We start from the raw sequence: 19,612 nt of genomic DNA, 5'->3' as shown, positions 1-19,612 counted from the left end.
TACATATGTAACCATGGTTCCCTGAGAGGGAACGAGACGCTGCGTCAAGCGCTGCGGGAACGCCTGTGCGTGATTGCGTCATGAAGCACTCGTGAAATCAGTCCAATGGCGTGGCGAGACGTCAAGGCGGGTGACGTCATTGACCAGGAAACTATAAAGCACCCCTGAACCAAACAGTGTCAGCTTCTGATAGGTCGAACAAGTTGGTCACAGTTATGTCGGGAGTATGGCAAAGCGACGCAGCGTCTTGTTCCCTCTCAGGGAACCATGGTTATACGTAAGGGAACTCAAGGGAACTCGCGCTGCGTCAAGCGCTGCGGGAACTGAATACCCACGTCGCCATAATCCTCAAGTGCCTGTATATGTGAAAGCGGCATGCACACTATGCTACAAGCACCCGAGAACCTGGAGTAGAGGCCACGTCCAGGTTATAAAATCTTATAAAGGTGTGGGGAGAGGCCCACCCTGCCGCATCACACACCTCCTGAAGAGAAACTCCTGACAAGAGCGCCATCGAAGCAGCCATACTCCTTGCTGAGTGGGCCCAGATCTTTAGTGGTGAAGGTTGACTGGCCGACTCATATGCTAGTGAAATAGCCTCGACTATCCACTTGCTTAGGGTCTGCTTAGATGCAGGCTTTCCCCTAATCGGGGACCCGAAACAGACAAACAGCTAATCAGTCTTACGCCACAGGGCAGCTCTGTGGACGTAAGCATCTAGTGCCCTCACTGGACAGAGCAGATTTAATTTCTCCTGGTCTGGATTCTGGACAGAGTTATTTGAGTCTATTTTGCACAGATAAGAAAAAAAGCAAGCCAATCACGCCGACGCGACGGCCGACTCAAGAGGGTTAAATAGGTGTTTTTACATTTCGCTTAGAAACCAAACCTTGTCATTCATCACCTTACTTTCGTGATGAATTAAATCTGACTCCTGCTGCTGGTTTGTGCTGCGACTCTCGTTCAGCTCACGCTTTATTGGGCAGACACAGTTTTTTTTCCAGTTTTTATTTGTAGTGTCTGTTCCCTAACTGAACTAAATTATTTTATTACTATATTTTATTACTTTTATTACGGGGGTGGTGCCGCGGTGGGCAAGTGATGTAACCGGTGTTATGCCTGAACACCAGTAACACAGAATATCGCAGCAAGCCTGTTACCCGTTATTATCAATCTAAATAAATCTACTGCAAAATATAGTAGCTTGTTACTGGGACATAACATACCTGTGTGTTTTGTATCACAAGTGCAGTGTCCGTTCTCGAGCATGTAAGCCTTGCCCGCGTGAGGCGTGCCGCTTCTTGAGATTCCTGCCTTTATTATAGAGAAGAATATGTTCAGCCCCCTCCCTCTGAGGCTTCGAATATTCAGTGTTGATTACTACCGAAGCTTCGAAGCTCAGAAAATAGTATTCGGACCAGCCCTACGCTCCAGCTCACCCAAAACCTGAACCCTCCACATAGCAGTCCACTGGGACCATCCCTGCCGAGATGACCACCGCCATGCCAGAGCCAGCAATTGATCTGGCTTATAGACTTCTGGACATAACCATCTCCTGTCTCCGTCGAGAGTCCAGCGACGTCTCCTGTCCATGTCCAGAGTCCAGAGACGTCTCCTGTCCCCAGTCCAGAGAGGACCCTGCCTGGACTCCTTTTGTTCGTTGTTCCCATGGTTACCCTCGTTAGTTCATTTGTCCCAGCTGTGTCTATCGGTTAGTGACAAATGGTCAAAAAGTGCTTTAGTTTTTTAGATAACCCAACAATGTTTTTCCTCATCTCTAAGGTCTCCCATTTATTAAATGGATTCTTGGTTAAAAATATTTTACTGCTAAGATTGTTAAATGAACAGATATTGTTATACACCCCAAAACCAAAAAAAGGACTGAAATATAGCCTATCCGTATGGGAGTTAAGGCATATAAACTAGTGCAGATCAATCACACAAGCTCTAAGAGCTTTGAAACTTGACATGTTTGTAGTCAGGAAGTTGGTTTAACTACTAGAAAAGACTGGATGTGAATATCTTGATGTATGGAATAAATAGAGACATCTAAACACATACCTAAAATAAGCGGACATGCACAAATTGAATATCTATGCAGAATGTTTTCATTTACTTTGTGGTTGCTTAGCCAGGGATTATCATAGAAACACATATGATGATTTGTTGGAAAGGTAGGGTTGTGCTGAATCTAGCATTGCCAAAATCTGTTACAGTCATATGTACTGAACTTCAGAGAAACCATGGCAAATCATTGCCATTGATACGTGTGGGACATTCCTTTCAGGTGAACATTAAAAAGAAGAGCAGCAGTGGACATCAGGATCCAAGCAAGAGGTCATGTTCTGCTCAAATTGCCTAAACAGAACAAGCTGGCCACTGCATACGATGCGAGTCTGTGCAGTGAGGATCTGTCTAATGGGCTGTCATGGGTCTTTTGAGAAGTTCTTCTTTAAAAAAAGAGGACATTTAAAAAAAAACTAACAGGGAAGTATAAGTGAAAAAACAAGATTTGTTAATGTTCTAATTTCCATGTTGAGCAGAAATAAGTATTTGGGGTGACAGTAACCTGCTGAAAAATCCAGCATAAACCAGCATGGACTCCATGCTGGTCCAGGCTGGTTTATGCTGGTATATTACTGGACTTGCTGGTGCATGGACCAGCATATCGACGCTGCTCTGAAGCAAACCGGAGCTGGTGAATTTTCTATTAAAACTCATCACAAGCCACTGGAGGCCACTTAATCACCAACATCGAAAGATTGAGCATTGGGCTTTAAGGCTGCAGCCCTACAAATTCAAAGTGATCTGCAAAACACAGCTGATTCACTTTCTCGTCTCACTGTGAACCCACTCCAGCTGCAACATGTGACAATGAGCACATTTACCTAAAGCTTTCACACTTTGTGAAATAGTAGTGACAGTAGCAATTAAGTGTGGTTTGAGGACAGAGTCCAGCAAAGTTGTTGGAGCTCATGCAGTCCTGAATACTTCTGCATCAAAGATGAAATGCCATGAATGCATTCTGTTACTGCTTTTAATTGTTTTAGTTATGACTTCATTATTGATCAATGTCAGAGGTAAACTGGTAAAATGCTTCAAAGCATCAATGGTCTCCTGTTATTGCATAACAAAGACATTTAGAGATATGAAAACCAAGAAAACTGCCAAATAAAAGCATAATCATAAGCTGTTTGTTCAATAACAGGGGTTATGAGAAGTAAATAACTCAATAATGAAAGTTCAAATCTGAAAAGACTTTCATACTTATTTGGGAAGTCACATATGTCAAAAACCAGCTGTCAGTCACTCATTTCAAAAATTGCACATAGTAAAAGGCATGTCAGTGCAGTCAGGAGCATGACATATTGTTGAAAATAGTGATCGCATGCACTTTCAACAATTGCTGAAAGATAATGAATTCAACCAAAGGCAATACTAATCACTAATGGTGATTTCAAACAGACTTCAACAACCTTTGTACAAGTACCATATTAAAGAAAACTGTCAAACTGGTTTGTAAGTGAATATGGTAATGCTGTCTCCTCAAATCGCGTGTTTAATCATTCTCTGGTGAGATATTTATTTTATTAGCAGTTGATTTAATCTAAGGCTGCATGTCTGTAAGTCAATTGTGTTTCTGCTCATCTCTTTTTTTCTGTTCTTGTTCCTCTTATCTTCAGTGATTCTGCTTGTTAACCGCATGTGTCATTAGTAATGCTCAGTCATCACTTGCAGTGTGAATCTTCTTTATTTCACTAACTGCAACATTGTTTCAGTGTTACTTTTGCTTTCTTTAGATTGGGACCATATGAAAACTGAGCAGTGTTTGTTTAACACTGAGGATTTTACTGTGTGAACTTGTAACCTGCAACATGTGTTTTACTTTATTAATCAATTTATTAAAATTCATTTTGAAAATTGTCTTAGTCTTTTACTACAGACACTAAGAAATGTGATGTGTAACACATGCACAAGTTTTGTTGTGGTCTCACTGGGATCATACCAGCACCCAAAAGACAACATATGCTGGTCCACCAGCACACTAGACATGAATATAAATATATAACGGTAATATAAATAAGCTTTAGAATCAATAGATAAAGCTATAAAAAAATTCTCTCTATACCTATTATCAACTATATAAACTAACTTCACAACTTTTACTTGCACTGATATAGCAAGCTTTTTTTCTAAGTTGTCCTTTCTTTCATAAACAGCCCTTTTGTTCTTACAGTTCTTAAAGGGTAACTTCAGTGATTTAGCATTAAGCTTTGTATTTAAACTAGGTCATTTATGCAGTAGAAATGTGAAATTATTTTTGAATTTGGTGACTTCTAGACTGAGAAAAGATAGAAACTGTATTTTTGACTCAAGGGTTTTCGTCCCGAGTCTCTTAATGAGTCATGGTTGTGTTTTGGGCGTAACGTGCAATAAACCAATCAGAGTCTCACCTCTCATTCCCTTTAAAAGCCAGTTGCTCTCGCACTATGAAGGATTCACTATTTGCATAGCGGAATATAGACACCCTCAAATGCATGTATGTATTGCCACGATTGGTCAAATAATTGGCCAATTTCATTTGTCATTACTCCAAATAGGTCATTCTGCAATGCAATGATTATCCATTATGATATGTAGGATTTTTTTCTTTATGTACACAATAATACTCTTTTACATTGTAATGTTTTATATTTAAAACTTTTTCATAATTTTTCATATTTAAAAATGCTGCTGCACGTCCCTGTGTGTGTAATAATTAGAGTGTACATGTTTTGTGCACCGCCTATAGGCTCATACTACTTACACACCCTTTAAATAACACAAAAAAATACTGCGCTATTGACTTTAGAGCAGGTTTGGAGCTGGATGTGAAATGATAACTGCGTCACGCTGAAACTAGCATTGCATTGCACCATCATGGTACCAACAAAGCCTGATTGGATTGGTTTGGTTTTGTCAACTCGAAACAAATCCTGTAACCCTGAGGTTGTTCAACTAGCATGATGGTACGGGCCCCTGGTGTGATTGACACTACACAGTCTAAGAAAAGCATTTATTTTTCCACTTTGTAAATTCAAATGGTTTATGAATTATGATCTCAGAATATGTTGTTCATTTGAAAAAAAAACCTGCCCCTGCAACCGATGTGATTGGCACATTGAATTGATAGAGAGCAAGGCAATCACTGATAGTAACTCTGATGTTTGTAGCCAGTGTTAGTCTGGATTATTTTCACTGTCAGATAGTGTGTGTGTGTGTGTGTGTGTGTGTGTGTGTGTGTGTATTCCCAACATATTATGCTTAGTATCTTATTAATATAGACTACCATATAATTTAATAATGTTTACTGTAGTTATGTCTGTTGGAAAAAGTGCACAAGCTTTTGACAATCTGTGACATTCAAGGCTTTATTAATTGTATGGACTCTTTAGAGAAACCTAAACTTATTCAGAAAACTTCTGAACAACTACACTGCCAACAAATAAGATTTTAGCTGATTATGCTGCCCCTTAATAGGGCAATTGCTATAAATGGATACATTTAAGTAGGTCTACTGAAGCTTGTGGTTAGGTATAAATACAATGGACTCTCTGCATGCATTTAGCCTCATTTGCATTTTCCGGTGAAGAGCAGTGCATAGAAGTTTTCGGAAAACGAAGCACAGTATTAAATGTTGAGGAAGTAGCACACAACTGGACACCACAATATTAATATGATCCACCTTCATGGTAAAGGTAATTAAAACATTTAAATACTTTGAATGAATGAGGCATTTGTTGAATGAGTCAATGTTATGTGTTAATGTAACAGGGTAAAACAGGGCTAAAGGCACACCTTAAGAAAAATATGCTTTTCATTCCTCCCATAGAGTATGATTGCAGAAAAAATATATATGTTTGTATTGAACATTGATGGAGCAACAGATTGTGTGTGAAAATAAATCATAAAAGTGGTTTGTTTGTTTAAAAAATTTATATTTACCATCTGAATCTAACCATGTCATGTCAGCAAATGGAAAAGTCAGCTAGCTTTTTATTATTATGTTAATTATTGTGCCCTTTTCCCCAAAATACCATACTTTTACATATTCTTCCATTATTGAAAGTCTGGTCCTGTATTTATCAAGCTTCTCAAAGTGCCATTTTAGTCCTAAGTGCTGAGAATTCATGAAATGTACTCCTACTTTCTAACTTAAGTATAAAAAGCAAGTTATCAAATTTCTTAAAGCTAAGAATCACTCTTACTCACCCAGTTATTTAAGACAGCTCGAGAGGTCTCTCAAGTGATTAGGAGTTGCCAGTAGGGGCTTGTGATGGCACTGAGGAGATAAAGACGTGCACAAATCTTTTTAGAAGAGGAAGAATGATTTTGAAATGTTTTACAATGAGCAGTTAATCAAACGGTATCGTTTGGACGGAGCAGGCATCATCTTTGTCAGTACTGGATAATGTTGGGCTGAACTTGCCTTTTATAACATTCCACTGTTCAACTAATTCAGCAAGCAGTAACGCTTCTTCCTTCCGCCAGTTCGGTTTTCTTTTGGAATCTATGGTGGCAGATTATATAAAAAAATCAAGGCTATATTTAGGCAGGTCAGTTAACAGCACACCAGTTTAAACATTTTAATTAAGACATGGTGGGAAACATGTTTATCTTTCATTCCAAATATGATGTTTTATAAACAAGGTTCGGGAGAAGCACATTCAGATAATTGACACAGGTGAAGAGCACTCAGCTAATCAACAATAGAGGTATATATACACGCAGCAGTCCTACCTCCGTTTGTTGACAGTTCTCAGCATGGACGGCATTTCCGGCAGCTGGTCCTGGCCACCCACTCACGCTGTCTGCATGGCTGCACGCGCCGCTCGAGGCAATTGTACAGTACAGAGTCTTTACTTACAAATGTATAAGCTACCTTAAAAACCCCTTTCGGCCACTTCCATCAGCATTCACGGTAAAATCATTTTTGCTTTTCCCGAGATTTAATTGTGTCTTTTCCACGATCCACAATCGATTCTGTCTTCTAGCAATTCTAATCAATTCACAAACTTCAATAATCGATGTTCTAGAGGAATATTAATAACGTGCTGTCTTGAAACCATGACGACAGACTCAGTGGCGAAAGCAGCGCTAGGACAGTGTAAAGAGTGCACACCGCACAGACTTGCAAGTTGCAACAGGGAGAACTACAACAGTTCCTGTCTTAAGATAATGTATCGTTACCGGCAGACATCAAGCTTTTCTTGCGATTGTGCTGTCTCTACTTGTCTACGTAGTCTAATACTACAGACAGGTGCACACACTAGAAGTGTTTTATTATGGACGCACGCGATTGCCGTGATGATAAACGATAAATACACTTGCTGGTAAATCGAGTGAACGCATCGTGAGAACAAATCACTAAAATGATGGCTGCAACAGCACATATTACGCCAAACAATCAGCCACTAGTTGGAACCAGCTGATAATCATCTGCCTTTGATTCAATACTTCTCAACTTGATGTTCACATAAGCTCGATCACATGGCTCGACACAGTGCGACCATACTCGATTTTGCGACTATAAATAGATGTGCAAACCGTACAATGTATTTTGGAACACCCGTTTTCTTGAATGTAACATCAATACCTTACAGTATAAGGCTATATTGTATAACAAGTATATCATTGATCATTGTAAGCAACCTTATATTTTGGGGATGAGAAAACATATCATGTGACTGCAAAACTTCAAAGGCTATGATTTCATTAAATAAATGTGAGCTCTAATGCTTCAAAATCTGAATGTGGTGCTGATGTGCATTCTATGGGCTTGCAAACAATGCTTCAAAATGCTTCAGTTCAGAGCAGATTCGAAGTAAATGAATAGTGCTCATTCATGCCAAGCAAATTCTTATGAACATGACAATGTTTTCTTTATGGTGAATATATCGTTATATGTTGTATACAGTTGTAAGGCTGTAAGGCTGTATATTTGATAGGGGTGTGCATAGGCACTGCCCTCACAATTCGATTCGATTACGATTCACCAGGTAACGATTCGATTCAATTCGATTCTACGATGCATTGCGATGCATCAAAATTCTACTGCACACAACAAGGCAAATTTTTAATCAGTCATGAGGCAATACAAGCAGTCAGATATTGAACAACAGATTGTATTGGCTGCTATGTGTGTATTATCACTCTCCTGTATCTTTGACATAAATGTCACTAAATAAAATAAAATTGAATGGTACAGGGTATTGGATATGGCATTTTCAAACCTGAAAAAGAAAACATAAATCACTGCTTTCAGTGCTTTGAATGATAAATGTTTCTCTTCTCTCTGCTTTAGAACCATTTGAAATTATATAGAGCAATAATTACCAACTAAGCCAACTTTTTCCAGCAGTGAACATAAGTGTTTTTTTTTTTACACACAGTAAAAAGCTTTAAGACAGGGCACTTCATGAACTCCTGTGCAAATATTAATCCGTAATTACAGTCACACTATTGTAACAACAACCACCACCCAGGCACCCAGCAATAAAGATATTCAGTGCAACACACACAGTAACGTTGACACTAGGGACTCGTCCATTCTCGTGCTTGATTTTAGTGTGGCAGGCGCGTTAGCAGGGCGTAAGCAGCGCGTATTTTTTTTGCCGCCCATGTGAACAGATTAGAGCATTCACATCGCATGCAGAGGCGGCGCGGCAGCGCATCGCAGGAGCAGAAGCAGCAGTGCCGCGATCGTTTCGGCGCCGAGTCTATTTTTGCCGCGCTGTTCACGCTGATTTAAAGCCACAGTGGATTGTTCTTGATCAAAACTGACCAGATTAACACGGATAACAAAATTTCACCATGAAATCATGTAGTGAAGTGCCCCGTGTGTTTCACAATCACCATATGACATCCAGAGCTGTTAAAACAATTAAAAACACAACACTGCCAGAAGTTTTTGCCCAAACTTCAAAAGCCTGTTTAAATGATTAAAACTAGAAGCATATATTCACTTTAATGTTAACTTACATTTATCATGTGAACTACTTATATACAACAAGTTATATGCATGTATGAGACAGAGAGGAACACGGTCGCATTTGCAGCATATGCTGCCCATCATAAATCAAAGCACGAGACAGACGGGGCTCGGAGGAGAAGACCGGAAAATGTGACATAATGTACAATATGGTCTGTATTTGCAATATCTGCGCGAGACAAATGCTGCCAGTGTGAATCCACAATGGGGGCGCGGGCTCCGGCTCTCCATACCCACCGCTCCGCGTGCGGTGTGAAGCCGGCGTCAGAATCCCAAATGTGCCCAGATGTCCGCTTTCCAAGCTTTGGGTGCGTTTTTAATTACCCGTCTATCGCGGTGATCTCCCTCCGCCTCAGCCATCTTGATTGTTGTTGTTATGACCCTGGAAGTAATTGAAACTTCACAACTTTATTGTCCAACTCAAGGCCAGAAAATAAACGGTGACATAATCGATTATGGCACTTTGCCGCATCGATGCTGAATCGTGCATGCCCCGCATTGCGATGCATCGCTGAATCGATTATTGTTGACACCACTAATATTTGATCTCCTCATATGAATTGAATGAGCATCATGAAATAAGTCATAGCAATTTCAAAATAGAGTCCTATTTGGTTGCTCAATGTGTTTCTTTTTTATTTATTTATTTATTTTTATTTGTACGTCTAACCTTTTCTCCACCACAACAGTGATGTTCCCTCTGCTCCCACATGAGATCAGTTTCTCTGGCTAATTTTCTCCACTGCCACAGCAGTGCTTTTCCTTCTGCTCCCACAGGAGCTCAGCTTCTCTGGCTAATTTTCTCCACTGCCACAGCAGTGCTGTTCCCTCTGCTCCCACAGAAGCTCAGTTTCTCTGGCTAATTTCTCCACGGTCACAGCAGTGCTGTTCCTTCTGCTCCCACAGAAGGTCAGTTTCTCTGGCTAATTTTCTCCACGGCCAATGCAGTAATGTTCCCCCCCAGACCTGTGGTCTGCAGGTCAGTGACTTACTCAACAACATCATGCCCGCAGGTTAACCCCTTCTCCCTACCCTGCCCGGAAACAAACACCGCTAGATCCACCAATTACGTGCTAAGTGCAGCAACCCCCAGCGCAAATCAGGGATTCAAAAGGAGAGTCTCCTCTTTCGAAGAAAGCAGGCAGCCCTGCAAACATTTTAATTCTGGTAAATGTACCAAACAGCGATGCCAGTTTATGCACATTTGTATTTTCCGTGGCTGCGCCCATGCCCGCATTTAATGTCCAGTGTATTTAAATATTTCACACATGGACTTTGAACTAGCTCATCACCCGGATGCCGAATTTACTAATTATCTCCTGTCAGGCCTCAAAATATTTTAGAATGCATCGCCTTATTGTTCCATGGCGACACGTCATGCTTCTCACATGACACAAAGCTGCCATAATAGCGCTGTTTGACAGCTCAGCTGTATCGGGTTCATTTAGTTTCTTCTTTTTTTTAAATTCAAAATATTCACAAAATTGCTAACTATGTCACGAACTATCTGATATTCTGATTTTCAAATATGTGTGAGTGACTGTGTGTTAATTGATCTATACTGCGCGATGGGGGGCGCAATGTTAGTTTGCGCTCAGAAGATCGGATCTGTCGGATTTACATCACGCAAATTCATTCATATTTCATGAAATACACGAAAAAAGTGTAAAAGACTTCCAAGCTACCCTTTCGCATCGGGGAGGCAACTTCAGCAGCTCAAAAAGGCCTCTCCCAACAGCAGATCAAAGGGACATGGTCCTCAGATGCTTTCTCAAAACTATATCAGGAACAACTGGTACCACATCATCAAGCCCTCCAAACCCTCCGATTAACCCCACCCCCCCAATCTACCGGGAGGTTTTGTCTCTGTCCAGCGAGCATTTATCTCCCAGTGGACGCAGTGAGAAATCTCCCGGTCAAGCACTCATGCTTCTCTTTTCTGTTTTCAGCCTTTCAACAAGAAGTGGAAAGTTTACACGCAGTGAGTCAGTGGAAAGTTTCCACGTGTTACATGCATCAGGGCTTAGAAAGCCTGAATAGAGAAGTTGAATGAACCACTATTGCCGGCACTGTAGAACAACAAAAGAAATGCTGTGAGACAGGTGTACTGGCTGCAAGCTCCGGCAAAGTTTAATTAACTCTCATTCTTTTCTTAGCTTTCAATGTATTCACAACATTAATTTTACAGAACAACAATTACTGGTTTCTATGTGACACAGCACATTCCAATAATGCCAATTACATTTCAATAAATTACTTTTCAGGAGTTATTTTTATCTTAAGTTCTGTAACACATTAGAATCAAACAATACATTCACCTGCTACCATGTCTTCACATTTTCGCATTGTCATAAACAATAATTCCATTTTCACACGGCCACAGAAATGAATCTAGCATTTGGCTTCATATCGAACCTCATGTTTTACATGCAAGTCACCATTTTGGCTCTAGTTCACGCATATATGCGCCGCCATTTTGGCTCGAGATGACTCCAGTACCAAATTTACATTTAACTCGTTTAAACTTTATCATCCAATTACAATACACATATAAAACTCTTTAGAAACATTCACCAACTCTTTTCACATGAGTATTTTCTCTCAGTTCACTTCACATTCACATATTTGTCACTCGTGTAATTTGATATGACTCATTACTACAGAATGCGTTCTAATCAACCGAACAGTCTTTCTCTGCAACCCGTGAACAATAACCATATACATCTTTGCTAAACAGTGTTTAACATCAGTTTCAACCAGTTTTAGAATCGTTTTTGCTCACCTGTAGAACAACAAAAGAAACGCTGTGAGACAGGTGTACTGGCTGCAAGCTCCGGCAAAGTTTAATTAACTCTGAAGCACCCGGAGCAATACCTTAGTTCAAACAGCGTTAAACGCCCTCTACAGGAGACAATAATAACAACATTTTCTTAACTCATACCAAATGAATGTTGAATAATTTTAAAGGGGGTGTCCTTTTTTCCTCTCTTTTATTTTAACTTCTCTCTTTTATTTGAACATGCATTCATATATTTTACAACCAACTATTTTAACTTCTCTCTTTTATTTGAACATGCATGCATATATTTTACAACCTACTACACACGCAGTGAGTCAGCAGGAAGTTTCCATGCAGAGAATCAGCGGAAGTTTCCACACAGCGAGAAAGTGGAAAGTTCCACACAGTAAGAAATTGGATAGTTTTCCACGCAGTGAGAAAGCGGATAGTTTTCCACGCAGTGAGAAGTGGATAGTTTTCCAAGCAGTAAGAAAGTGGAAAGTTTCCATGCAGCGAGAAAGTGGAAAGTTTCCACGCAGCGAGAAAGCGGTAAATTTACATGCAACGAGAAAGATGTACATTTCCATGCAACGAGAAAGCGGTAAGTTTCCACGCAACGAGAAAGTGGTAAGTTTCCACGCAGCGAGGAAGTGAATAGTGTCAATGCAGTGGGAACACGGTACATTTCCACACAAAGAGAAAGCAGTAAGTTTCCACGCAGCGAGGAAGCGGAAAGTTTTCCACGCAGCGAGGAAGCGGAAAGTTTCCACCCAGCGAGGAAGCGGAAAGTTTCCACGCAGCGAGGAAGCGGAAAGTTTCCACGCAGCGAGGAAGCGGAAAGTTTCCACGCAGCGAGGAAGTGGAAAGTTCCCACGCAGCGAGGAAGCGGAAAGTTCCAAGCAGTAAATCAGTGGATAGTCGTCCACGCCGCAAGATAGCGGATAGTTGCCCACGCAGTAAGATGGCGGATAGTTGCCCACTCAGTAAGATGGTGGATAGTTGTCCACGCAGTAAGATACTGGATAGTGGATAGTTGTCCATGCAGTAAGATACTGGATAGTAGCACACACAGTAAGATGGTGAATAGTCTCCTCAAGCGAATAAGTTTCGACACAGCGAGATTCCAGCAAGGAAGTGGATCGTTTTCACACAGCAAGAAATAGAAGTTGTTAAACACAGCAAGGAAACAGATAGTTTTTCCCAGAGCAAGAAAGTGGTTTGAAAAACTTGCGCAGCGAGAAGTGGAAAGTTTTCCACACAGTAAGGAAGCGGATAAAACCCTCTAGATTTATAGGTTCCACTTGTGGAAAGTTTCCACTTGGTAAGGAAGTGGATCGATTCATTGCAGCAAGAAAGTGGAAAGTTTACATGTAGCAAGGAAGGGGTAAGTCCCACAAAAATCTCTAAATCATAATCTCATATTTCTTTTTCCAGGCGGTCTCCCACGTACAAGACCACACCCTGCTCCCATCAAGACCTGTGCGATTCGTGAACTAACAGGGGCCGCCCACTGGCGACACAAGCCGCTCACGGGCCCTCCCATTCAAACAACCAGGCCCCCTCTCTAATGCCAGCCGCCAAGCTCGGCACTTCTTGGGGGGGGTATTTAACAGGCGGCTGTCCTATGCTCTTTAGCTTTTGGGGGGTACTCTGGGTTCGGGCCTAATTCCGAGCTCGAAGCCCTCCCCCCAGACAGCACGCCAAACACGCATTGAATTACTCTCTATAAATTATATGTAAGTGCAAACTCGTGAAATTATGTTTTATAAACAAGGTTAGAGAGAAGCACGTTCAGATAATTGACACAGGTGAGGAGCACTCAGCTAATCAACAATAGAGGTATATATACACGCAGCAGTCCTACCTCTGTTTGTTGACAGTTCTCAGCAGCCCTTCCACCACCCCTTCGCCACACCTTTTAACTCTAAAACCACTTACATATACGGGGGGTACTCTGGGTTCGGGCCTAATTCCGAGCTCGAAGCCCTCCCCCCGGACAGCACGCCAAATACGCATTGAATTACTCTCTATAAATTATATGTAAGTGCAAACTCGTGAAGTGTATATTATTGTAACAAAGTTCGATATGAATAAGGAAGGAAGAAGGCAGGGTCGTCTTAGTGGAGAATCGGGTGACTTTTATTTTCTCTGTTTCCCACACTCTCTTAACACAGCACATGCTCACAAACGTTTCACAAATAAATCAAACTTCTCAAAGACAGTCCAGTTGCTCTCCAAAGCTCTCCTTTCCTTGTGTGTATCCCCGAGTGTCCTGTCAGACTCTCTCCCGGAAGCTCTCTTCCTGGAGGCTTATATCCGGTCTCTCTACGCCCATTAAGTCAAGTCAACTTTATTTATATAGCGCTTTTAACAATGTAGATTGTTTCAAAGCAGCTTTACAGTGTTAAACAGGAAAATAATGCAGCATAGTTTTATTCAGCTGTATAGCCATTCTGGAAAAAACGCTGATGTCATCAGTTCATTTCAATTATCATACAGTGACAGTGTGGGATTTAGTTCAATAATTGGATCAGTAATTTAGTTTAAATGGTTAATTTAGTTTATTAATTAGATTTATTTCGATGTTTAGTTGAAAAATGTAGTGTCCCCAACTGAGCACGCCAAGCCAGAGGCAACAGTGGCAAGGAAACCAAAACCCCATTAGGTGACCTAATGGAGAAAAATAAACCTTGGGAGAAACCAGGCTCAGTCGGGGTGCCAGTTCTCCTCTGGCCAATTAACAAACAGCGTATTATTATTATTATTACTCTGGCAGCTTTACAGCTCAGAGGTCATAATAGATCAGAATATTCGAGGGACCGGGGGCAACATGCTGGAGACGGTTTATTGAGGATGATGTTGATTAAATAATTATTAAAGTGCAAAATTCAAATGATCGGAGGCAACACGCTGGAGACGGGTTGATTGAGATGCCGTGTCGATGAGGCAGTTGCAGGGGGAGTCCAATCACGGTCTCTGCAGACACTTCGGGGTCCTGTGTTGGTCTTCTCTGGGCGCAGGTCCACCATCTGAACTGGATACGGCCCGGATCCAGCTGACTGCAGTAAACCTCGGGATAAAACAGAGAGACTATCATTAGCGTAGATGCCATTCTTCTGATGATGTAACGAGTACATCAGGTGTTATGGGAAGTGTTCCCGGTTCCGGCTGACCTAGTTAATGCAGCCTAACAATCATTTCATTGAAAAAGTGTTTTATGTGTATGCCACAGTAAAGAGATGTGTTTTTAGTCTAGACTTAAACTGACAGAGTGTGTCTGCTTCCCGAACAATGTTAGGAAGACTGTTCCAGAGTTTCGGAGCTAAATAGGAAAAGGATCGACCGCCTGCAGTTGATTTGGATATTCTCGGTATTATCAACTGGCCAGAATTTTGAGACCGCAGTAGACGTGATGGAGTATAATATGTTAAGAGCTCGCTCAAGTATTGGGGAGCTAAACCATTTAGTGCTTTGTAAGTAATAAGCAAGATTTTAAAATGTATGCAATGTTTAATAGGCAGCCAGTGCAGTGTTGACAGAACTGGGCTAATATGGTCATACTTCCTGGTTCTAGTAAGAACTCGAGCTGCTGCGTTTTGGACCAGCTGGAGTTTATTTATTAAGCGAGCAGGACAACCACCCAGTAGAGCATTACAATAATCTAGCCTTGAGGTCATGAACGCATGAACTAACTGTTCAGCATTTTGCATTGAGAGCATGTGCCGTAATTTAGAGATATTTTTAAGATGGTAGAAAGCAGTTTTACAGATGCTAGAAACGTGGCTTTCAAACGAAAGATTGGTATCAAAGAGCTCACCCAGGTTCCTCACTGACGACGAGGACTTGACAGAGCAGCCATCAAGTGTTAGACAGTATTCTAGGTTACTACTTGTGAAGCTTTTTTGTCCAATAATTAAAAATAAATTTTTTTCTGAATTGAGTTGCAGGAAATTACCGGTCATCCAATGTTTTATATCAGCTATGCATTCCGTTAATCTTGTGAATTGGTAAGTTTCTTCAGGGCGTGAAGAAATATAGAGCTGAGTATCGTCAGCATAACAATGAAAACTAACGCCATGCTTCCTAATGTTATCTCCCAGTGGTAGCATGTACAGGGTGAAGAGTAGCGGTCCTAGCACTGAGCCTTGTGGAACTCCATACTGAACTTGCGATCGGTGTGACATCTCTTCATTTACTGCTACAAACTGATAACGGTTGCATAGGTATGATTTAAACCATGATAAAGCAATTCCACTAATACCTACATAATTTTCGAGTCTATTCAAAAGAATGTTGTGGTCGATAGTATCAAATGCAGCGCTAAGATCGAGTAACACTAATAGAGAGATACAGCCACGATCGGATGATAAGAGTAAATCATTTGTAACTCTGATGAGAGCAGTCTCAGTGCAATGATACGGTCTAAATCCTGACTGGAAATCCTCACAGATACCATTTCTTTCTAAAAAGGAACATAATTGTGAAGACACTGCCTTTTCAAGTATTTTTGACAGAAAGGGGAGATTTGAGATTGGTCTATAATTGACTAATTCTGTAGGATCAAGTTGCGGTTTTTTAATAAGTGGTTTAATAATAGCCAACTTAAAAGTTTTCGGTACATATCCTAATGACAAAGATGAATTAATGATATTAAGAAGAGGATCTATGACCTCTGGTAGCATCTCTTTTAATAGCCTAGTCGGTATAGGGTCGAGCATACATGTTGTTGATTTTGATGATTTAACGAGTTTAGCCAATTCTTCTTCTCCTATAGCAGTGAATGAGTGTATTTTTTCCTCAGTGACACTACAATGCTCTGTCTGATGTGATACTGTAGTAGACGGCTGCATTGTTAAAAAAAATTTCCTAATATTGTCAATCTTACATGTGAAGAAGTTCATAAAGTCATTACTGCTGTGCTGTTTACAATCATCAGAAGTTGAAGCTTTATTTTTGGTTAATTTAGCCACTGTATCGAATAAATACCTTGGGTTGTGTTTGTTTTCTTCCAAGAGAGTTGAGAAATAAGCAGATCTAGCAGTTTTTACGGCCTTTCTGTATGTGATCATGTGCTCTTTCCACGAATTACGAAATAGCTCTCATTTTGTTTTCTTCCAACTGCGCTCCATTTTTCTGGCTGCTGTTTTAAGGGCCCGGGTGTGCTCGTTGTACCACAGCGTTGGACTATTTTCTTTAATCTTCTTTAAGCGCAGAGCAGCAACTGTGTCTAAAGTACTGGAAAAGAGAGAGTCAATAGTTTCTGTTGCAACATCGAGTTCTTCTATACTATCTGGGATGCTGAGGAGATGATACTGATGAGGAAGATTATTTAAAAAGCAATCTTTAGTAGCGGCAGTGATTGTCCTGCCATTTTTGAAGCGAGGGGGCGGCTTTGCAACCTTAGCTAAATTAAGTATACATGATACTAAGTAATGATCTGAGATGTCATCGCAGAATTTCAACGGTATCAACATTTATTCCATGTGACAATATTAGGTCTAAAGTATGATTATGGCGATGAGTGGCTCCTGACACGTGTTGCCTAACTCCAATAGAGTTTAGTGTGTCTTTAAATGCTAATCCCAATACATCTTTTCCGTTGTCTACATGGATATTAAAATCACCAACAATTAGTACTTTATCTACGGCCAGTACTAGCTCTGATAGAAAATCAGTAAATTCTTTGATAAAGTCTGTATTATGCCCTGGTGGCCTGTATACAGTAGCTAACACAAATGTTGAACGGGTTTTATCATGTACACTAGAGCCCTGCGCGGGACTGTTTTCTTCATCCCGCTCCCGCCCGCACCCGCCGAATTTCTGACCATTACCGCCCGCTCCCGCAACGTATGTGTTACACTCCCGCCCGCTCCCGCAATATGTATGTCCACTCCCGCCCGCACCCGCAAAACTCAGAGAATTTATTCCCGCACAATAATAGAGATGCATTGATTTTGTGTCTTCTCCCGTCCCGCAGGGAAAAAAAACACGTATTTGTATTGATATTATTAAAGAGATTCATGGGGTTGTTTGTTTCGTTTCCCTGGCCTGCATGTAAAAAAAAAAAAAAGACAAATACATTCAAATATAATTTCGTTTTTATCAAAAACTTTGCACATAAAAATAGACTGCTTTGCAAAACAGAAAACAGAAAAACAGATTTAGAAACAAAAAACAGATCCCAATTCCGTCGAACGTGACCGACTGAAAGGAAACCTGAGAAAACATGCTTCAACAGAACGTAATGTGAACACAAAATAGCAAACGGACATTTAGAAACAATCCATTTCCACTCACTAAACTTCTATGTATTGTTTGTCAAAAAAAACCAAACAGTCAACTTGACCTGCAGGGAGTGCTGAGCGTTTTTGGTGAGGTATGATCAAGTATCTATGTATTTGCCAGCTGCGCAATATGTGGATACATATAACGTTATAGCCTACCGCATGACTTTGCCTACCAAAACAATTGAGAAACTTCTCCAAATGTCAGACTTTCCTTGCTTAGCTTTTGTGCTGTAAATACCTCGTTTGAGGTTCTTTTCTACATCATCTATTGACATCTTCTCCATCATGTCGTTAGGCAACCTCCCTATCCCGGCGATTCCCGCGGTGTTTTTTTTAGCCGCCCATTCCCGCCCGCAGCAAAATTCAAACCGCCCGCTCCCACGAGATTTACGTTGGCGGGACTCAATCCCAATGCAGCCCTCTAATGTACACTACATAGCGTTACATAAAGCACAAAAACTTCGAAGGAATTATATTTGAAACTAGACTTCTGAGTAATACTGAAGATAGTATTATAAATTACAGCAACCCCTCCCCCTTTACCTTTCAGACGCGGCTCATGTTTATAACAATAATCTTGGGGGATGGACTAATTTAAGGTAATGTAGTCATCAGGTTTTAGCCAGGTTTCTGTCAAACAAAGCACATCTAGATTATTATCTGTAATAATATCATTAACAATAAGCGCTTTTGGGGAAAAGGATCTAATATTCAGCAACCCAAGCTTTATCAATTGTTCATCTGTATTATATCTTTTGTTTATTTGTTGGACATCAATTACATTTTTACTGTTGAATGGTTTTGATGTTTTTTTGTATTTACTAATTCGGGGAACAGACACAGTCTCTATATGATAATATCTAGGTGAAAGAGTCTCTATGTGCTGGGATTTATCTGACTCCGGTAACGTGAGACAGCTAGCAGACGGTCGGTTTAGCCAGTTTGTCTGCTTCCTGACCTGGGCCCTAGTGAGTCAAGGTTTAGCTCTAAGACTATGTGCCAAATTACTAGAGAGAAGAGCAGCACCACCCCAAGAGGGATGGATGCCATCCTTCTTCAACAGGTCAGGTCTGCCCCAAAAACTTTTCCAATTGTCTATAAACCCTATGTTATTTTGCAGACACCACTTAGACAACCAGCCATTGAGTGATGATAGTCTGCTAACTATCTCATCACTCCTTTTTACAGGGAGCGGTCCAGAACAAAAAACAGCCTCTGACATCGTACTAGCGAGTTCACACACTTCTTTAATGTTAATTTTGGTGATCTCCGACTGGCGAAGTCGAACATCATTAGTGCCGACGTGAATAATAATCTCAGAGAATTTACGATTAGCTTTAGCCAGCACTTTTAAATTTGCTTTGATGTCAGGTGCTCTGGCTCCCGGTAAACAAGTGACTATGGTGGCTGGTGTCTCTATCTTCACGTTCCGTGTAATAGAATCGCCAATGACTAGGGCACTTTCAACAGGATACTCAGTGGGTGCTTCACTGAGAGGGGAGAACCTGTTTGATG

At 40.8% G+C, this 19,612-nt stretch overlaps 1 protein-coding gene across 2 annotated transcripts in view; it reads left to right on the top strand.

Annotated features, from left to right (window-relative positions):
• Positions 1 to 5,606: 5,606 nt before the first annotated feature.
• The window catches only part of p2ry13 (purinergic receptor P2Y13), a 30,892-nt gene continuing 16,886 nt past the window's right edge, over positions 5,607 to 19,612 (top strand). For both annotated transcript variants that reach the window (XM_079824391.1, XM_079824392.1), the window contains exon 1: positions 5,607 to 5,738. In XM_079824391.1, the coding sequence (XP_079680517.1) occupies positions 5,717 to 5,738 (22 nt within the window). In that variant the 5' untranslated portion in view covers positions 5,607 to 5,716. The remainder of the gene's footprint in view (positions 5,739 to 19,612) is intronic.

This window comes from Gobio gobio, assembly GCF_949357685.1.
Source record: "Gobio gobio genome assembly, chromosome: 8".
NCBI lineage: Eukaryota > Metazoa > Chordata > Actinopteri > Cypriniformes > Gobionidae > Gobio > Gobio gobio.
Note: the sequence above shows the minus strand (reverse complement) of the source record. Positions and strands in the feature narration are given on the sequence as shown.